General features: G+C 42.2%; 1 protein-coding gene across 2 annotated transcripts in view; it reads left to right on the top strand.

Moving 5' to 3' along the window:
* Positions 1-21,304, top strand: part of pex7 (peroxisomal biogenesis factor 7) — a 43,481-nt gene that overhangs the window by 17,160 nt on the left and 5,017 nt on the right. Inside the window, exons 8-9 of one of the 2 annotated variants that reach the window (XM_060866251.1) lie at positions 606-661; positions 16,021-16,120. In XM_060866251.1, coding sequence (XP_060722234.1) covers positions 606-661; positions 16,021-16,120 — 156 coding nt within the window. The remainder of the gene's footprint in view (positions 1-605; positions 662-16,020; positions 16,121-21,304) is intronic. The other variant, XM_060866252.1, reaches the window with a different exon arrangement.

The following is a 21,304-nucleotide window of genomic DNA, read 5'->3' on the forward strand; positions in this document are numbered from 1 at the left end:
TTGTAAAGTTTGAAATTAATTTATTATTTATTTCTAACATTTATCAATAATAATCAATCTTGAGGCGAAGATGGCAAGAAAAATCTCCCTGAGATGTTATGAGGAAGAAACCTTGACAGGAACCAGTCTCAGGAGTGAACATTTGCGTGACACTGGACAGGAAATAATCTCAATGTAAATAATGTCCTTTATATAATAGATTGTAGTTGAGTGGAATTAAGCAACCAAGAGCTCCTGAGGAACTAATAGATCAGGGTAATATGAGTTTATTACAGACATAACACATTCATTCATGCCACAGTCTTCAAATGTTCACAGATGAAGACCAGAGCACAAAGCTGACTGACCCAATGGCAGTTCAAAGATGGTTCAGATAAAATCTTTACCGTGGTGGTTGAGCATTGAGTGATGCTCTCTCCTATACCTGCTCAGCAGTGGTGTAGAGGTTTTCCTGCTGATAGATTGCTGGCAGTTGGAACTTTGTGAAAAGAAACAGATTGATTATGTATATGAAGGGTCACATGACTGATCACTAGTTTATGTGAATAAAGCAGTGTATTGCTTCAGAGATCTGTGTTATTCATTACCTCTTCTGACATTTACAGTTCTCACCATTTAACAAGACCATGCTGGCATCCTGCTCCTATGACTTCACAGTCAGGTAAAGCAAAAATCAAACAGCATGCAAGATTTACAACATAATTTATTTCTTGCTCTTTATAAGTCAGGTTTTCATGGTAATACTTTGAAATAATATATATTTTTTTAAATCTCTTCTGTCTGGTGGAGTGTATTTTGTCTTAAAAAACTATTAAAATTATTATATATAATAAACTTATATATTATAAACTATTAAAATTCTGTAATTCTGTGATTATCAGTAATACTCAGTAATAATCAGTAACTGTGTGTGTGTATGTATGTGTGTATATATATAATGCTTTTTTTTTTCAAAAGCAAATCTTTTGAAGAAAATATGATTTATAGAAAAATAAAAATGCAATAATTTAAAAACACGAAAGTTATCATGTAAAAGTAACATGGTAGTAAAATTAACTGACATAAAAAAAGCTGGCTAAATATTAATTGCTTATTTACACATCCTGAGTAGGAGTTTATGCACAGTGTAAGCAGAGTCTGGGATCACTTGGATATGTCCTTGTTTTCCAAAAGAAGAACTTATTTTTATCCATTTCAAAAACATAAAATGAGTAAAATTATTTTTAAAGAAAGATCTACATTGTCACAGAGGCCCATTATCAGTCCTCTGATATTAATTCTTTTATAAGGCTAACTGATTATTAAATAACCTGAGATAAGATATGTAATTTAGGAAGCAATAAAAATGGCCTTACTTTTGGGTTAGTTTAGTATCTAGAGCATCAGGAGTTGTGGGTTTGTTTACAGGTTCCACATGGCCATATTTGACTCTGTCAAATATTCCCAGATCATTTCCTTACGTTGATTTTTTCTTGCCCCCCCAATACCCCCTGACACCTGCCCAAATGCTGCTGGACCGTGACATTTTCAGACATTTGCCTGTTCAGACACAGCAGTTATTTGTGATGCTGAGCACCGATCTATTACAGCGTGTGGGCTGTGGGTAAAGCACGAGGTCAGACGCTACAACGATGGACGTATTGGTGCTGTTTCAATCTCATAGAGCTGTACAACACGCTGATTTAATTTCACTGGTTTATTGGCCATCAGCTGTGTTCATAATGTACACAGAGATCATTTTTGCACCTGAAGTCTGTATCACTGACTTCATGGCAGGTTTATTGGCCATCAGCTGTGTTCATAATGTACACGGAGATCATTTTTGCACCTGAAGTCTGTATCACTGCCTTCATGGCTACGACTTCATGCTGCTGTTCAGCCACAAAGAACCATGTTCTGATTACAGATCATTATTGTAGTCCGGCATCTAATTGTTATTCGCTAACAGCCACAGGTAGTGCAGCTGTGTAAAATGAAAATGAGTCTTTTATTACATTACTTTATTACTTTAGTATAAGGTATATTTCTGTATTCTTATCATATGGTGTAGGTTTTTAAACCACAGGATTTTAATATTGAAAGCAGTTTAAATGAGAAAGTAACCGATAATCATGCATGTGGAGATTTATACGATGTCAGTCGGCCACCAGTAGCTTAAAAAAATGCTTATTCTGTCTTTTACAGAAATTATTTCATTGTCTGAAAATTATAATATTTATAATGCTCTATTGACCTGGAAGGATGTAGAGGTCATGGGCTGAACTCAAAGTGGCATGAGAAAAAGAAAATTGGGTTTATGGGTTTGAGCACATTATGCTGAGGTGCTTGGCACACACACGTGCCCACATTGTTTACCCATTAATGATCCATGTCTTTGCATATTTCCCAGGATAAATCTTCCCAGTTATATGATGTATGGAATCTTTCAAGTATTGTGTAGATTATTTTAATCTATTTTAATCTGTTTGCATGTTATTTTTAGCCGGAATGTTCTGTAAACCTGCAGTTCGAACTGTTTGCATTGTGCTGTTCATTTCAAAGCCTTCGGTAATATCATATGATTGGAGAATTTTAATACTGCTTGATAATACTTAGCAGGAAATGTTAAGCTGCCTTTGATTTTGATGTATTCTGTTGTTTCATGTTGGAAGGCACATTGGAATTTTTGGGTAGAAACTAGATTTTAGGTTAATACCTTAATTCTGAGTTGCTGCACATGTTTACTGATGAATTAAACTTGATTAGTAATGCGCCAATACTGATACTGCCATGAGGTATCGGCCCTGTGCTCATGAAAAATACTAATATTCAATACAGATGTCCGATGACTCAAAATGACTGCGATATAGACAAACGACGCCCTCTGAAAGTAATCGAACTTTAAGGCATATCCGTTATTGTTTTTCTTTTCTTTACTCCAAAGATCTTTGGGTTTTAGGTCAAAAAGGTGAATATGTGACAATAGATCACAAATGCAGCTTTCATTTCCTGATATTTACTTCTAGATTTGTTAAATAAGTTCATGCCTATAGAAGAAAAGCAAGCTGAGAAAAAAGGGAGAATCTACCAGCACCATTGCAAAAAGAACTGGGGGAATAGACCATAAACAGTCCTAAAAAGAAGAACACTGGTGTACTAACAACCAGAAATCAACAGCAGTTAATACAGAAACATTGCGAGAACTGTGAAGAAAAACCTCAAAATAACTGACGGTGACATCACCTAAAAATTGCTCACACAGATATGAGGTGGTTCAGTTCAATTCATTTTATTTGTATAGCACTTCTAACATTTATCCATAATGAGCAAGCCTGATGTGATGGTGGCAAGGAAAATCTGAGATGTTATGAGGAAGAAACCTTGAGAGGAACCAGTCTCAGATGTGACCCTCATCCTCATTTGCGTGACAGGAAGTCATGTAAATGTAAATAATGTCCTTTCTGCTATCAAAGATGCCACATTCTGAGTTGTTTAAAACATATTGATGTAAATATCAGTAAATGAAAGCTGAAATTCTGTTCTATCATCTAATATTCATCCCAAACTCACATGACATCAGTGTACAGTAAAGGTTAAAGAAATGTCCTTGTTCAGTTTATACACTAAAAGATTGTTGGCACGGGTTGTGTTTAGTTTTATGATGCTTTTCACTCGCGTATGTTCCATTTAAAATATAATTACCAAGCCTTTTAAAAATAGAACCTGTGTTTAAATAAAAACAGATGTGTGTCCATTGTAAGCACTTTTGCTTTAGGCTATTGCAGCTGTTCTTTGTAGCTTTCACAGCAGATATATTTGTGCAGGAATTAATTTAGTGCCTGAAATAACAGTGTCATTGAGCAGCTTTGAAACACTGTGTTGATGATAGATTCAGTGTTCGGAATAGCCCCAGTTTTACATTGAGTACTTCTAGAAATATAGCACATGACTATGACGTTTCTTTAAGAGTCATATATACACACACCTTGTCACAGTGTGTGACCACTATTATGAACTCCTGGTCATCATCAGATCTCTGCTTACATACCCCTGATACCAACTAATGAACTAAGGACTAACAGCTGTCTTTGCCATCCGCAACCATTTTGAATGCTTTTCTCACACACTCACTCAGTCACTCACTCATTTTCTACCGCTTATCCGAACTATCTCAGGCGTCATCGGGCATCAAGGCAGGATACACCCTGGACGGAGTGCCAACCCAATCCAGGGCACACACACACTCTCATTCACTCACGCACTCACACACTATGGACAATTTTCCAGAGATGCCAATCAACCTACCATGCATGTCTTTGGACCGGGGGAGGAAACCGGAGTACCCGGAGGAAACCCCCGAGGCACGGGGAGAACATGCAAACTCCACACACACAAGGCGGAGGCGGGAATTGAACCCCCAACCCTGGAGGTGTGAGGCGAACGTGCTAACCACTAAGCCACCGTGCCCCCTTTCTCACACACATCTTATTAAAATCTTAATAACTCCAACTTATCCCTTTCGTTAGATGATAACCAGTTGGATACAAGTCCAGGCAAGTTCCTGAAACTGATCTTCCTGCATTCATGGAGCTTGAATTGAGTTGTTACAGGAAGATGACCAAGTTGGAGGGAATACAGTAGTCAGTAATTCACTCTGAAATGTTTGTTTAGTTCAAGCACTTACCGCCGATGAATAAATTGAAAAAAGCTTTAGCTAAATCCCTGTAGAATCAGTCACTAATTCTTCATTTAGATCAATAATGTGCCTTTGTCGGGGTGTTTACCATAAAGCTAAAAGACAAACAGATGCCAATTTACTTAATGTAATGTAGAAGCGTTTTAATAGAGAATCCTTATTGACAATGTGATTCAGTCTAAACTTGGGCTTTACTTGTACCTGGAAACCCAGGATATGACTCGTTGAACTTATGCCAGCTGTGTGCTGCAGGTCATTTATTGCAGTGACAGGCCTTTTAAAGGAACATCACTAGGCTGTAGAGTGGTAATCGTTGCCTCGGGAATTCAGGAGGAGGTCAGTGTGTTCGTCTCTCAGCGGCCAGACTGGCTAGCCAGTTAGGTTTCTATCATTATTGTTTCTTCGTATTTGTTCAATCAGCTACACACACACACACACACACACACACACACACACATCAAAAACATTTCCTTCCATTATGAGCTTTCAGGTACCATTTTTACGATATTCTTCTTATTATTCATGCTAATATCTAAAAATACATTTTAATGTTAAAAACATAAATGGACCCTGATAGTTTTTCAGCGAATTTCTTAAACGCGATTATACCACAGTGCTGAGTTCTGAAATCTGACTAGTCAGTAGGTGTTGATGAATTTACTGTAACGGCGGCTTTGACAGTTGTTCCTGTTGTATATCAGACGACAGGTTTTTGTTAATGTGATATAATAATAATAGGATTTGTATTTCAGACATTTCCTAATAATATATGGTTAATAATAATAAAGAATTTATTGTGTTGTTTAACAAATTAAAATATATAGTAAATGATACGGTGAGGTTTTCTATAAGAAAAACATTTCTGAGTCACTGGTGTCGGCATTTTGTAACAGTAGGTTTTCCACCGCAGGAGAGTCTTTACATAACATGACAATGACATGATTGTTTATACATGTTACATTGTATGTGATCGAGCTAACTTGACTCGTGGACATTATACAACATTAAATGTAACCATAAACCTTTAAATTGCATAATGTGGTCAATGATAAATAGAAAGTTTTAATTTGTGTAATGAGATGAAAAAAAACATTGGAGTATGCTGTTATTGATAAATAATCAACCTCGAGGTGGTTGTCAGCTCACATCACACCATCTGGTCGTTGATTACAAATCTATATCTTCTTCTTCTTTCGGCTTTTCCCTTCAGGGGTCGCCACAGCGAATCATCTCTCTCCTCCTAACCCTATCTTCTGCATCCTCAACACTTGCACCCACTAGCTTCAAATCCTCATTAATTACATCCATATACCTCCTCTTTGGCCTTCCTCTTTGCCTCCTGCCTGGCAGCTCCATGTCCAACATTCTCCTACCAATGTACTCACTCTCCCTCCTCTGAACATGTCCAAACCATCTTAATCTCGCCTCCCTAACTTTGTCCCCCAAACGTCCAACATGGGCTGTCCCTCTGATGTACTCGTTCCTAATCCTGTCCAATCTTGTCACACCCAAAGAGAACCTCAACATCTTCAGTTCGGCTACCTCAAGCTCTGACTCCTGTCTCTTCTTCAGTGACACTGTCTCTAAACCATACAGCACGGCCGGTCTCACCACTGTCCTGTACACCTTCCCCTTGATTCTTGCTGATATTTTCTTATCACACAGAACTCCTGACACCTTTCTCCACCCACTCCAACCTGCCTGCACTCGCTTCTTTACTTCTTTCCCACTCTCTCCATTACTCTGGACTGTTGACCCCAAGTACTTAAACTCCTGTACCTTCTTCACCTCTTCACCCTGTAACCTTACTGTTCCACTTCCCTCCCTTTCATTCACACACATGTACTCAGTCTTACTACGACTGACTTTCATTCCTCTTCTCTCCAGCGCAAACCTCCACCTCTCCAGGTTTTCCTCCACCTGCTCCCTGCTCTCACTACAGATCACAATGTCATCTGCAAACATCATCGTCCAAGGAGACTCCTGTCTGACCTCCTCTGACAACTGGTCCATCACTATAGCAAACAGGAAGGGGCTCAGAGCCGATCCCTGATGCAGTCCCACCTCCACTGTGAACTCCTCTGTCTGACCTACAGCACACCTCACCACTGTCCTGCTCCTCTCATACATGTCCTGCACCACTCTGACATACTTCTCTGCTACTCCTGACTTCCTCATACAGTACCACAGCTCTTCTCTTGGCACCCTGTCATACGCTTTCTCTAAGTCTACAAACACACAGTGCAACTCCCTCTGACCATCCCTATACTTCTCCATCAACATTCTCAGAGCAAAAATTGCATCTGTTGTGCTCTTTCTGGGCATGAAGCCATACTGCTGCTCACAAATTTCCACCACCTTCCTTAACCTAGCTTCCACTACTCTTTCCCACAACTTCATTGTATGGCTCATCAACTTTATCCCCCTATAGTTACTGCAACTCTGCACGTCACCCTTATTCTTAAAGATCGGCACTAACACACTCCTTCTCCATTCCTCAGGCATCCTCTCACTTTCTAATACCCTGTTGAACAAACTAGTTAAAAATTCCACTGCTGCCTCTCCTAGACACTTCCAGACCTCTACCGGGATGTCGTCAGGACCAACTGCCTTTCCACTTTTCATCCTCTTCAAAGCCTTCCTGACTTCATCCTTTCTAATCTTATCTACTTCCTGTTCCACAAGGTTCACCCCTTCTACTCTTTTTTCCCTCTGATTTTCCTCATTCATCAGCTCCTCAAAGTATTCCTTCCATCTCCTCTGTACACTCTCCTCACTTGTGAGCACCCTTCCATCTCTATCCTTAATAATTCTAATTTGCTGCACATCCTTCCCATCTCGATCCCTCTGTCTAGCTAACCTGTACAAGTCCTTCTCTCCTTCTCTAGTGTCTAACCTAGTGTACAACTCTTCATATGCCTTCTGCTTGGCCTTAGACACCTCCCTCTTCTCTCTGCGCTGTAACTCCTTGTATTCCTGTCTATTCTCTTCAGTCCTGTCCATATCCCACTTCTTCTTGGCTAATCTCTTCCTCTGGATACTATCCTGAACTTCCTCATTCCACCACCAAGTCTCCTTATCTTCTTTCCTCCTTCCAGATGACACACCCAGCACCTTTCTCCCTGTCTCCCTGATCACTTCTGCTGTAGTTTCCCAGTCATCCGGCAGCACTACCTGACCACCCAGAGCCTGTCTCAACTTCTATCTAAATTCCTCACAACATTCCTCCTTTTTCAGCTTCCACCACTTAGTTTTCTTCTCTATCTTTGACCTCTTCCTCTTACAGACCATCAGAGTCATCCTACACACCACCATCCTATGCTGTCTGGCTACACTCTCTCCCACTACCACTTTACAGTCACTAATCTCTTTCAGATTGCCTCTTCTACAAAGGATGTAGTCTACCTGTGTTCTCCTACCTCCACTCTTGTAAGTCACTCTATGTTCCTCCCTCTTCTGAAAATACGTGTTAACCACAGCCATGTCCATCCTCTTAGCAAAGTCTACTACCATCTGTCCTTCAAGGTTCCTTTCCTTAACTCCAAACTTGCCCATCACCTCCTCATCACCTGTGTTCCCCTCACCAACATGTCCATTAAAATCCGCTCCTATCACCACTCTCTCACCCGTGGGAATACTCTCAATCACCTCATCGAATTCACACCAGAATCTCTCTTTCTCCTCTAACTCACAACCTACCTGCGGGGCATAACCACTAACAACATTCAACATCACCCCTTCAATCTCTAACTTCAGACTCATCACCCTGTCTGACACTCTCTTCACCTCCAGAACATTCCTCACAAACTCCTCCTTCAGGACCACACCTACCCCATTTCTCTTACTATCCACACCATAATAAAACAGCTTGAATCCTGCTCCTATACTACGAGCCTTGCTACTCTTCCACTTGGTCTCCTGTACACACAGTATATCCACCTTCCTTCTCTCCATCATATCAGCCAGCTCTCTACCTTTCCCTGTCATAGTACCAACATTCAGAGTCCCTATTCTCAGTCCTACACTCTTACCTTTCCTCTTCTCTCTCTGTCTGTGCACTCTCCTCCCTCCTCTACTCCTTCGACCAACAGTAGCCCAATTTCCACCGGCGCCCTGTAAGTCAACGGCGCCGATGGCGGTCGTTGTTAACCCGGGCCTCGACCGAACCGGTATGAAATTCTTACTGACAACTCGCATGGTTAGATTTGGCAATGTTTTATGCCGGATGCCCTTCCTGACGCAACCCTCTCTATTTATACGGGCTTGGGACCGGCACAGAAGTCACTGGACTGTGACCCCCATGGCTAGATTTTACAAATCTATATCGATATCCAGATATCTGTATAGCTGCTCCAATACAATGTCCTTTGGTAAAAGTGCTACATTGAGTTGAATCGAATTTCCTATTTCAACACAACCAGAAAATCCAACACAAATGTATGAACAAGATATATTTATTAGATTTAATATAGATATTAGCACTAATAATCAAAATTATATTGTTTAAATACTATGAGCTCTCAGAAATGAGAGAAATGTCAATTGAGCCACTTAAAAAAAAATGGCATCACATCCATAAATTTCTTTTTCCCTGTAGAATGTATAATGAGACACTAATGGTGCTTTATCTGTGGGATTTCTATAGGTATATCAGTCAAGCCCTTAAGGAAAAAGTGTCAGTATCTCGGACAGGCTCTAGATGTATCATTGTGTTACATATGATGTCTCACTGTATAATGTCCAGAATTAAAGGACTGAAAAGTGGACTGATGTACACAGTAGGTCTCTAACAAGTCGATTCCTTCTTGTCTTTCTGTTAGCTGAAAGCTAGCTAGCTAGATTATGGTTAATAAATTGAGGTGTGTGTCTTGACAGCAAGTAATGCTAACATTGAGGGTGATGGAAACGGCTGAGCTACTGGGATTTTTTACGGCATGGTATACATCGAATGATGTGACTCACAAATGAGCAGCAGTTTTGTTGATGGAAGAGGACAGAAGAGAATGGTGAGATAGCTCAGTCCATACAGATGAACTACAACTGCCATAGACCACATTGGTTTCCACTCCTGTCAGGAATCTGAGGCTACAGTGGACACAGGATCACCCAAACCAGACAGTTGACCATCTGTTAAAAAAAAATATCTAGTATAGATATAGTTATATTCCCCTCCTTGAACCGCCACCTTATTGTGGTGGAGGGGTTTGAGTGCCTGAATGATCCTAGGAGCTATGTTGTCTGGGGCTTTCTGCCCCTGGTAGGGTCTCCCAAGGCAAACAGGTCCTGGGTGACGGGCCAGACAAAGAGCGGTTCAAAAACCCTTATGAAGAAAGTTAAAACAAGGTCCGTGACGTCGCCCGGTATGGCGCAACCGGGGCCCCACCCTGGAGCCAGGCCCGGGGTTGGGGCTCGCATGCGAGCGCCTGGTGGCCGGGTCTTACCCCATGGGGCCCGGCCGGGCTTAGACCGAAGGAGTGACGTGGGGCCGATCTCCTGTGGGCCCACCACCTGCAGGACAAACCGTAAGGGGCTGGTGCATTGTGGATTGGGTGGCAGTCGAAGGCGGGAGCCTCAGCGACCCAATCCCCGGACACGGAATCTGGCTCTAGGGACATGGAATGTCACCTCGCTGGGGGGGGAAGGAGCCTGAGCTGGTGCGGGAGGTTGAGAGATACCGACTAGATATAGTTGGGCTCGCCTCCACGCACGGCTTGGGCTCTGGAACCCAACTCCTCAAGAGAGGCTGGGCCCTCTACTACTCTGGAGTTGCCCGCGGTGAGAGGCGGCGGGCTGGTGTGGGCTTGCTCATAGCCCCCCAGCTCAGCAGCCATGTGTTGGAGTTTACCCCAGTGAACGAGAGGGTCGATTCCCTGCGCTTTCGGGTCGGGGAGAGGCCTCTCACTGTTATTTGTGCTTACGGGCCAAATGGCAGTGTAGAGTACCCGATCTTCTTGGCGTCTCTGGGAGGGGTGCTGGAAAGTGCTCCGACCGGGGACTCCGTCGTTCTACTGGGGGACTTCAACGCTCACGTGGGCAGCGACAGTGACACCTGGAGGGGCGTGATTGGGAGGAACGGCCCCCCTGACCTGAACCCGAGTGGTGTTCTGTTATTGGACTTCTGTGCTAGTCACAGTTTGTCCATAACGAACACCATGTTCAAGCATAAGGGTGTCCATCAGTACACATGGCATCAGGACACCCTAGGTCGGAAGTCGATGATCGACTTTGTGGTTGTTTCATCTGACCTCCGGCCGTATGTCTTGGACACTCGGGTAAAGAGAGGGGCGGAGCTGTCAACTGATCACCACCTGGTGGTGAGTTGGATCCGATGGCCGGGGAGGAAGTTGGACAGACTTGGCAGACCCAAACGTACTGTGAGGGTCCGCTGGGAACGTTTGGCAGAGTCTCCGGTCAGAGAGATCTTCAACTCCCACCTCCGGCAGAGCTTCAACCAGATCCCGAGGGAGGTTGGAGACATTGAGTCTGAGTGGACCATGTTCTCCACCTCCATTGTCGACGCGGCCGTGCGGAGCTGTGGCCGTAAGGTCTCCGGTGCCTGTCGTGGCGGCAATCCCCGAACCCGGTGGTGGACCCCGGAAGTAAGGGATGCCGTCAAGCTGAGGAAGGAGTCCTATCGAGCCTGGTTGGCTCGGGGGATTCCGGAGGCAGCTGATAGGTACCGGAGGGCCAAGCGAGCTTCAGCCCGGGTGGTTGCAGAGGCAAAAACTCAAGTCTGGGAGGAGTTCGGTGAGACCATGGAAAAGGACTATCGGTTGGCCTCGAAGAAATTCTGGCAAACCGTCCGGCGCCTCAGGAGGGGGAAGCAGTGCCCTGCTCACACTGTTTATAGTGGGAGTGGGAATCTGCTGACTTCGACTGGGGACATTCTCGGACGGTGGAAGGAGTACTTCGAGGATCTCCTCAACCCCACCGACATGTCTTCCACTGAGGAAGCAGAGGCAGAGGGCTCAGTTGAGGATTCATCGATCCCCCAAGCTGAGGTCACTGAGGTGGTTGAGAAGCTCCTCAGTGGCAAGGCACCGGGGGTGGATGAGATCCGCCCTGAGTACCTCAAGTCTCCTGGATGTTGTGGGGCTGTCTTGGTTGACACGCCTCTGCAACATCGCGTGGCGTCTGGGGACAGTTCCTCTGGACTGGCAGACTGGGGTGGTGGTCCCTCTGTTTAAGAAGGGGACCGGAGGGTGTGCTCCAACTATAGGGGGATCACACTCCTCAGCCTCCCCAGAAAAGTCTATGCCAGGGTACTGGAAAGGAGAATCCGGCCGATAGTCGAACCTCGGATTCAGGAGGAACAATGCGGGTTTCGTCCCGGTCGTGGAACACTGGACCATCTCTATACCCTCACCAGGTTGCTGGAGGGTTCATGGGAGTTTGCCCAACCAGTCCACATGTGCTTTGTGGATCTGGAGAAGGCATTCGACCGTGTCCCTCGTGGTGATCTGTGGGGGGTGCTCTGGGAGTATGGGGTCCGGGGCCCTTTGCTAAGGGCTGTCCGGTCCCTATATGACCGGAGCAGGAGTTTGGTTCGCATTGCCGGCAGTAAGTCAGACTTGTTCCCGGTGCATGTTGGACTCCGGCAGGGCTGCCCTTTGTCACCGGTTCTGTTCATTATTTATATGGACAGGATTTCTAGGCGCAGCCGGGGGCCGGAGGGAGTCCAGTTTGGGGACCACGGGATTTCGTCTCTGCTTTTTGCAGATGATGTTGTCCTGTTGGCTTCTTCAAATCAGGACCTTCAGAGTGCACTGGGACGGTTTGCAGCTGAGTGTGAAGCGGCGGGGATGAGTATCAGCACCTCCAAGTCCGAGGCCATGGTTCTCAGCCGGAAAAGGGTGGCTTGCCCCCTTCAGGTTGGTGGAAAGCCCCTGCCTCAAGTGGAAGAGTTTAAGTATCTTGGGGTCTTGTTCACGAGTGAGGGAAGGATGGAGCGGGAGATCGACAGGCGGATCGGTGTATCTTCTGCAGTGATGCGCTCGATATACCGGTCTGTTGTGGTGAAGAAAGAGCTGAGCCGCAAGGCAAAGCTCTCTATTTACCAGTCGATCTACGTTCCTACCCTCACCTATGGTCATGAGCTTTGGGTCATGACCGAAAGGACAAGATCCCAGATACAGGCGGCCGAAATGAGTTTCCTCCGCAGGGTGGCTGGGCGCTCCCTTAGAGATAGGGTGAGGAGCTCGGTCACTCGGGAGGAGCTCAGAGTAGAGCCGCTGCTCCTCCACATCGAGAGGGGTCAGCTGAGGTGGCTCGGGCATCTGTTCCGGATGCCTCCTGGACGCCTCCCTGGGGAGGTGTTCCGGCATGTCCAACCGGGAGGAGGCCCCGGGGAAGACCTAGGACACGCTGGAGGGACTATGTCTCTCGGCTGGCCTGGGAACGCCTCGGTATTCCCCCGGAGGAGCTGGAGGAAGTGTCTGGGGGGAGGGAATTCTGGGTGTCCCTGCTTAGACTGCTGCCCCCGCGACCCGGCCCCGGATAAGCGGTAGAAGATGGATGGATGGATATAGTTATAGATTATAGGTATAGACTAGTTTTACATCATTATTGGCCAGACATCACCTTCTCCTACAGTGGAAGTCCACTAGCCCACATTCTCACTCACAGTGGCTAAAAGATGCAGTGGGATTATTATTATTATACATTTTGCAGGGCTTCATGTTCTGCTGGTCTTTGTTGTGCTTTCTTGTAGAACATTATATGAATGTGAATTAAGTGTATTTTAAGTGAATTTATCAATTTAAATGGGCCAGGTCTCAGGGTGGGAGGATTTTTATTTTATTTTATTTTTAAAATGATACTCTAATGTTAATATTATGTTATCATGACTTACACATGCTGACAGTAAAAAGAATTTGCCAAAAAAAAAGAAGGAACGAATGAAATATATCGGACGTATATCAGATCCTAACAGATCTTTGCTGAAGTATCATTTATTTTCTTACAAAGTAAAAAAATAAAAATCAATGGAAATTCTGTCCTGAATATGGCGGAGGAAAAAATCAGGCCAGTAAAATGTTGGAATAAAAATTGGATCGATGGACGTCAATGAGTTGATAAGTAGCAGAATTTCTATTCACTTTATACAGCATCCAGGCATGTAGGCTGAATTGTGCATGTATACACAAATATATATATATATGTGTTTGTGTGTGTGTGTGCGTGTGTGTGTGACGTTACTGTATACACAAATGCCTTTGAGGCAAATGAGTGATCACTTAGATGTGCAGTTTACATAATAGTAGTATCAATAGTTTCAGCACAAAGCTAAAGACTAGGCATAATTTCGGTACAAGTGGGACGTTGTGTATGTTTTTGAACAGTTTATCACTTTTAGTGTTGCCGGTTGTAGCTGATTCTGTTATCTGCTTTCTAAGATATGAGTTTTGCTTATTAAAAGAATGAAGCTTGCACCATGTTGTATTAATATCTGAGAGGCAATAAAACTGATTTTGCATATGTAGTAACCTCTTTTGTTAGTGGTCTGTATAGTGAAGCGAGCTTGTTTGGCCGACCTGTCTCCGTTTGTAAAGGATGACGTGCACACAAGCGTGAGAGGCACCTGCTGTCACACACACCGCACTGTTTGCTTACCCGAAGTCTGCTCAGGCCGCTTACAAAAGAAGGAGGTCTCCATATTTACCAGAGATAACGCTTCCTATTTCTGTCACAATAAACTGCCCACATGAGCTGCCGTGCAGAGGCTTAGTCATAAAAACTGACCTGTTTACTTGGGTTTGGTTTCAGAGGGTAAATTTTGCATTATTGAAGAGTTAATTGGGAACGGAAATTGGTTCTTCAGTCTTGTCACCACATGGATATTAGCAAAGTGTTCTGATTTTTCCAAGCAGGTGACGTGCGTGTGTGTTTTCCATGACAGGATTTCACCTGTCATGGAAAACATAAAAAAATGAAAAAATGTATAGAGTCTGTTGAACTTTGTTATTGTACTGATAAGCTTCTGATATTGCATTCGACCGTAAAAAAAACGCTGACTTACACATCACCATGCGTAAAAAATATAATATACAGAATAAAACTTAAGGCGGTGTGGCGTCAGCCTGGAAGAATAATTTTCTAATAACGTAATAGCGACACTGAAATGCTTCATTCCGTTAATATCACAAGTTTGTCAATGCTAACTATAAAACCATATTTTGGGGATGTGGGTGCCTAGTGGTTAAGGTGTTGGACCACTAATCAGAAGGCTGTAGGTTTGAATCCCAGGTACACCAAGATGTCACTGCTGGGCCCCTGAGCAAGGCCCTTAACCCTCAAATGTGTTAATTAATTTGTAAAGACAAATTGTAAGTCGTTCTGGATAAGACTGTAAATAATATTTTTTCAATTAAAAATTTTGGATTTAAAAATGCCACGTCATACTATTTAGCCTTTTAGTTATCGTTATATAGTTATTGTTATATAATTATATAGTTATATTTAATGAGTTGAAACTGTAAAACAAGTGTATTCCTTTTTTATGTACTGTATAAACAGTTATAAACAGTTACGCCCTCTCTAGGTTCTTGGTTTTGGACTATTTAATAAGAAAAATGTACAGATTTTCATGATACCTTAGTGACTGTTACAAAGCACGGACAGCTGAGTAAGTCTCTAGATTTGACTTTGTTTATTTTAGTAAAAATTGAATCAGACAGATTTTGGTCACTAAGAAGTTTGATAGTTTGGGAGACACCTTTAAAAATTAATAAAGTAAAATCAGGCCAAAATATATATGATAGTTGTTAAAACTAAAAACAGTCAACTTTTAGTACGAAATAGATAGTTTACTACGCATTACGGGAGGACTTTTCCTTTAAGGTGAAGAGAATGTTGCTAGACGGTCTTCCAGGAGCAACATCTTTGGCGAAAACGGTTTCCTAAAAATAAAAGAAATAAATCTAAATCAGTTCAAGCTTGGTTTATTGTTTGACACAAAATCTTTTCAAGGCTTTTTTATGGTCTTTTCTTATCAGATAAATAATGATTTGTAAGCTTATCATCTTTACACCATGCCACCACCTTTTCTTTTTCCTTTAATTCATCCATTATCTATAATTCACACTGACAGCTTTTCCTAAAGGACCATCATGCTGCAGTCTTATATCGCTCATAAGTGATATGTTTGCTCCAACTCCACAGGCGACATCAGTATTAATGCTCGCCTACCGTTTTGCCGTAGCCAGGGAGGTGATTTAATCGTATTTGCTGAATGGATGAGACCAGGGACATTGAGCCAGGGCTGCGTCAGGGCTTTGAGCCATTCGGCCCGTCACAGAGAAAGAAAAACGACCACTCAATTAGTGTGATTGCTTCTCCATCTGCAGGGTCTGGGATTTCTCCAGGAGTCCGCCGCTGCTCGACACCATGGAGCACCACTCGGAGTTCGTATGCGGCCTGGACTTCAGTCTGCACATCCCCAACCAGGTACAAGAATATAAACATTTTAGGAAAATAAAGCACTTCAGTAACGTTTCAAAGCGTAACCGATTTTTATATTTCAGTTCAGTGCAAAATTTAACTATAAATTCAAAAAAGATGCTAGATGCTGTTTAATACCAAGTGTCTTTACTTCATTAAGTTGCATAATAGTTGTGTTAAAATGTTAAAATAATTGTCCAGTCCCTTCATGAATGTGATTCAAATTTACTTACTACACATCAGCATTAACTCAGTTCATGTCAGGTTTATGTGTATATCATTTTTAACAATAGACATTGTTACAAAACCGCTTTACGTAAATACGAATCCGCTTCAGGGTGAAGATAGTCATAGTGATAGTGTGTTTACAGATTACAGTATTCATTAGATGTAGTGTAGTATTCATAGGATTAATGCAGATGAGTAAAGTTAAGTGTGTTGAAAGGATGTTCAGTCTTGGGATGAGCAAGAGTGTCTTTATGATTACAGCAGCAGCTTAATGTCAAAGCATGTACCACAGGTTAAACACTGAAGCTATTCCAAGGCTATAAGGTAAAAACATAAGATAAATGATTTCTAACCTAAGTGATCACAGAAGATTGTCTTGTTTGTAGACTAATATATATGGATAAAAAGCATATACTTTCATTTAAAACAATTTAATGTTTTATCGTTTAATCGCTATATAATCGTTCTCCCCATATTTAATCCTTTATCTCTCATGCTTCTAAAATGTATTTATTTATTTATTTATTTATTTATTTTTGCAATGCTTTCTAGTTTTGTGACTTCTCCGATGTCTGATCAGTTGTCCTGCAAGCGTGCTCTTCCAGCAGTGATAAATTGTGAATGATTAGCAGGACAACACAATAGTCAGCATCTATTGGTTAAATACAATCTCATTTCATTTCAATTCTTACTGACCTTAATCTTCCCAGTCACGCATTTGTTCTTTACGACCGAGTAAGTTTATTGAAAGCAAACAGCTATTAATCTCTGAGAACCTGCAACACTGTTTCCATCAAGCCATCCCAATCTACTTTTCTAGTAATAACCAGACCTAATCAGTGATTATACATGTGACATTCTGATTGTTCCTGACAAAAAAAAAAGCTGCACGTAATAGATCTCATGATGAACCCAGAGCGTGTTTGGCAGCAGGCAGAGATGTACCAGCCAACGCAGAGCACAGTGTGTGTTGAGGTAGCAGTGTGAGCCTCGGGCCTCAGGGGAGACGGCCGTGCGCCGACTCCAGCACTCACACTGATGAAGAACAGGCCTGAGGTCAGATCATTTAATGAACCGTCACTCACAAACTCAACTCATCAGCCGCACCATGTCCCGCTGAGCTACACTTTGCACAAAACGCACACCCTTTCAGTACCGCTTTCAAGTCTTTAAGCAGAATCGATATTTCAGGCTTCCAACATTTTCTTCTGTATCCAGCCGTGGAACTGAAACACAAGGGAAATAAAGTGAGTAATGTACATCAAATACTTCAAATATAAGAAGTTGTTAGACAGAGTGGTACAGTGGTCCAAATATCATTTACAGAATTTTATTAATGTTACTATCAGCAGTTATGATTATGTACAGAAAAAAACAAGGAAAAACTAACCTAGAATCTTAGGTGCGTTACACCACCATGAACCAGCAGAACAGCTTCAAAACTCCTTGGAGTTGATTTTACAATTCTCTAGAGCTTTACTTTTACAATATATGTGCAGTACTGCACAATATATCAAGAAAATCAGCAAAACAATAATGCTTTCACAATTTTCACAAAACGATTACGTTTATACATGGCCACTTTATTATAAAGATTCAATTCCTTTTACTACTCTTTTGCAAGGCTAGTCTCATGTCCACACTCTTGGTTGACAGGAGTGTGGAACATCATGTGGTCTTCTGCTGTAGTAGCTCATCCACTTGAAAATTTGATGGATGTGTACATTCTGAGATGCTTTTCTGCTCACTGCAGTTGTAAAGAGTGATTATTTGAGTAACAAATGTTTGTACTAACGGTCATAGTGGAGTTTAAATAAATTTTTTTAGATAGATGTGCGGGGGGCACGGTGGCTTAGTGGTTAGCACGTTCGCTTCACACCTCCAGGGTCGGGGTTCGATTCCCGCCTCCGCCTTGTGTGTGTGGAGTTTGCATGTTCTCCCCGTGCCTCGGGGGTTTCCTCCGGGTACTCCGGTTTCCTCCCCCGGTCCAAAGACATGCATGGTAGGTTGATTGGCATCTATGGAAAATTGTCCGTAGTGTGTGATTGCGTGAGTGAATGAGAGTGTGTGTGTGCCCTGCGATGGGTTGGCACTCTGTCCAGGGTGTATCCTGTCTTGATGCCCGATGAGCCTGAGATAGGCACAGGCTCCCCGTGACCCGAGGTAGTTCGGATAAGCGGTTGAAAATGAGTGAGAGTGAGAGATGTGCGTTTCTTTGTTTTCTCAGTCATGTGGAAACGTATTAACGCTAATGCGCATTCGTGATACATAGAATATTTCTGCAACATGGGGGATATCTTAGTGGAACTTTCGAATCTGTACATGTCTGCTGATGTGTTTAATGACACAGCGTCACTTCACAGTGTGTCTGAATGCTGTAATGTTATTAGACGGCCACCTTGGACACCAGGGCCCGTATTCATAGAGTCTAAGTATGATCTCAGAGAGCTCCTAATTTAGCTTAAAAATTTCTAACTAGGGATCTTATCTACTGTGCGATTCAGGACCGATCTCAGAGCAACTCTGAACGAGGAAAATATAACCATTTTTATCTTAGAGAGGAGGCGGGGCTTAACCTGTTACTAGGTATGACACATTCTTTGGAAGACTGTGATTGGTTGTCCAATAAAATATAAAAATATGTCCTTTTAAAATCTGGTCTGTTATAAGCCTTTACTTTGTCTCTATGTTAAGATATTTAAGGCTGAATCGCGTAGGGATTACGTTCGTGACCGATCGTATTAGAGATGTTCTAACATCTGTATGTTAGAAATGCAATAAATGTAAATGTAAACATCTCTGACACAGCGCAGAAATGTCATAGTGCCAAATTATATCATTTCAGCATATTTACGATTATCTGTAGCATTATCATTATTAAATATTGTCTGCGATACGTTTTTTTCTACCTCTTCACCTTTTGGCCATTTTCTCCTCTGATAAAGAAACTCTTAAAAGTCCTCCTCACTACTCTTAAGACTTTTTGACCTTATAATCGCATTTTAAGGGTTAAGATGCTTTATGAATAACTTTTATCTTCACTAGAAACTTCTCTTTAATTTTAAGGGGAAAATGCTCACCTTTCACCAACATCCCATTTTTTACTATTCACACTCACCTTGTTGCCTCACAAGCCATTTTTAAACACACACATCTACCATATGGATCACTTTGTAGTTATACCAATCTCTTAGATCCCTTATATAATTTCATCAGTGGACCATTCTGTCAGTACCAAATTCTTCCACAATGCAGGATAAAGAAACAAGGAATATAAAGATGCTGTTTGATGCTCAAACCAAATTATAGGATGAGGCTTGAAGAATGCGTGTGTGTTGTGAAGAAGAATACCGTGCATGTGGATTATTTCTTTTTGTCCGTTCCACATAAGAACATTCAGCTGTTGGCAGCCTTTTGAATGGAGTGGGATGTTCATTACAGACAAGAGCACACAGCATAACAGGTTTTCTTCGCTGTATCCCCCTACACACAATCACACACCTCCTGACTGTCATGCTCCTCTGCCTCCCACCCTGTCAGTTCCACTACAGAGGGTCTGCTTCAACTCCCTACCATTCTCAACCACACATTTAATACAGTTTATCCATCTTCTGGTCGCTGATGTATACACAATATGGCCAAATGTTATGTGGACACGTAACCAATAAAATCATATAAGCTTGTTAAACATGTCATTCCAGATTTAGTCTCCACTTTAATATGTGTTCATTCAGCCCTAAGAGCATTAGTGATGGCAGGCACTGATGTCAGGTGAGGAGATCTTGGGTGCAGATGGTGTTCCAGTTCATCCCAAAGGTTTTTAGTCACTATTTCTGGAGCTCACTTTGTGCACAGGGGTATTGTTGTGCTGGAACAGGATAAGAATAGAAATGGTCTCAATGCAGCTTTACAGGAATATAAAAATTCTGAATGAAATGGACAATGTTTAAAATATGCATTGCGTACACACTGCCGTTGAGGGTCAGAAGTCATTCTTCTTTAGTAACGTAGGGATTTAAACTGACACTTGGCATCAGTGACCATTGGTGATGTAACTATTTGCAAAACGAAAGTGAAACAAAGTGCCAACTACTAAAGGGACCGAGGGCCATAGAATTCTGGATGATATAATTATCTATGTCTATATCTATGTAGCTTCTCAAGATCAGTATGAACAAGAACTACTGGTGCTCATGGGTGGGGCTAGGTGCATCTGAGTCATCAGCAGTCAGTTAAATTAAATTATTTGTAATTTTGGTACTGTATAGACTTTTAGTGGGCCAAGAACCAAAGTCTCATAGAGACTCCAATGGAATTAATTTGGATTTCTTATTATTATATGATGTTTTAATTATGAACTTTAAAACCCTATTATTTTTCTCTGTGATTTGATTATCCTAAAAACCAATTGAAACAATAATAAACTTCATTCTTGGACTTTTTAAAGTCACTCAAGCACTTACAATTGATGAGACTGTCATTTCTTTTGCTGTCACTTACTGCTGCTGGATTCAGAGGAACTAAAAAGTTTGATGATGTTTCAGGAAAGATCAATTCTGGGTGAGTTTTGTTTAGAATGCACAGATGAAAGTGTTCATTTTAGCTCATTTTAGTGTTCCAGTGCACTAAAAGCCATGGTTTAGCCATGCAAGATAAACACACTCCTGGACATGCGGTTTTAGAAAGAAACTATACTTTTCAGGTGTGTAATGCATTCATTACAAACACATTCATTAACTAAAAATTGCATTCATGAGACCTCACGTTGCCAGCAGCCGCTAACCTGCAGCCCTGTGTAGTCATTATGACTTTTCCACACTGCAGTTATATCCCATCAGCTCTGCTGCTCCAGATGCAAGTATCACATCACATCACACACAGACAGCCAGAGACGGGAATCTCTCAAAAGGATCATGTCGTGTGGCGTCTCAAATCGAATCTGAGCACTCACCCTCAAATGGA

Source organism: Tachysurus vachellii, chromosome 3 (genome assembly GCF_030014155.1).
Source record: "Tachysurus vachellii isolate PV-2020 chromosome 3, HZAU_Pvac_v1, whole genome shotgun sequence".
NCBI lineage: Eukaryota > Metazoa > Chordata > Actinopteri > Siluriformes > Bagridae > Tachysurus > Tachysurus vachellii.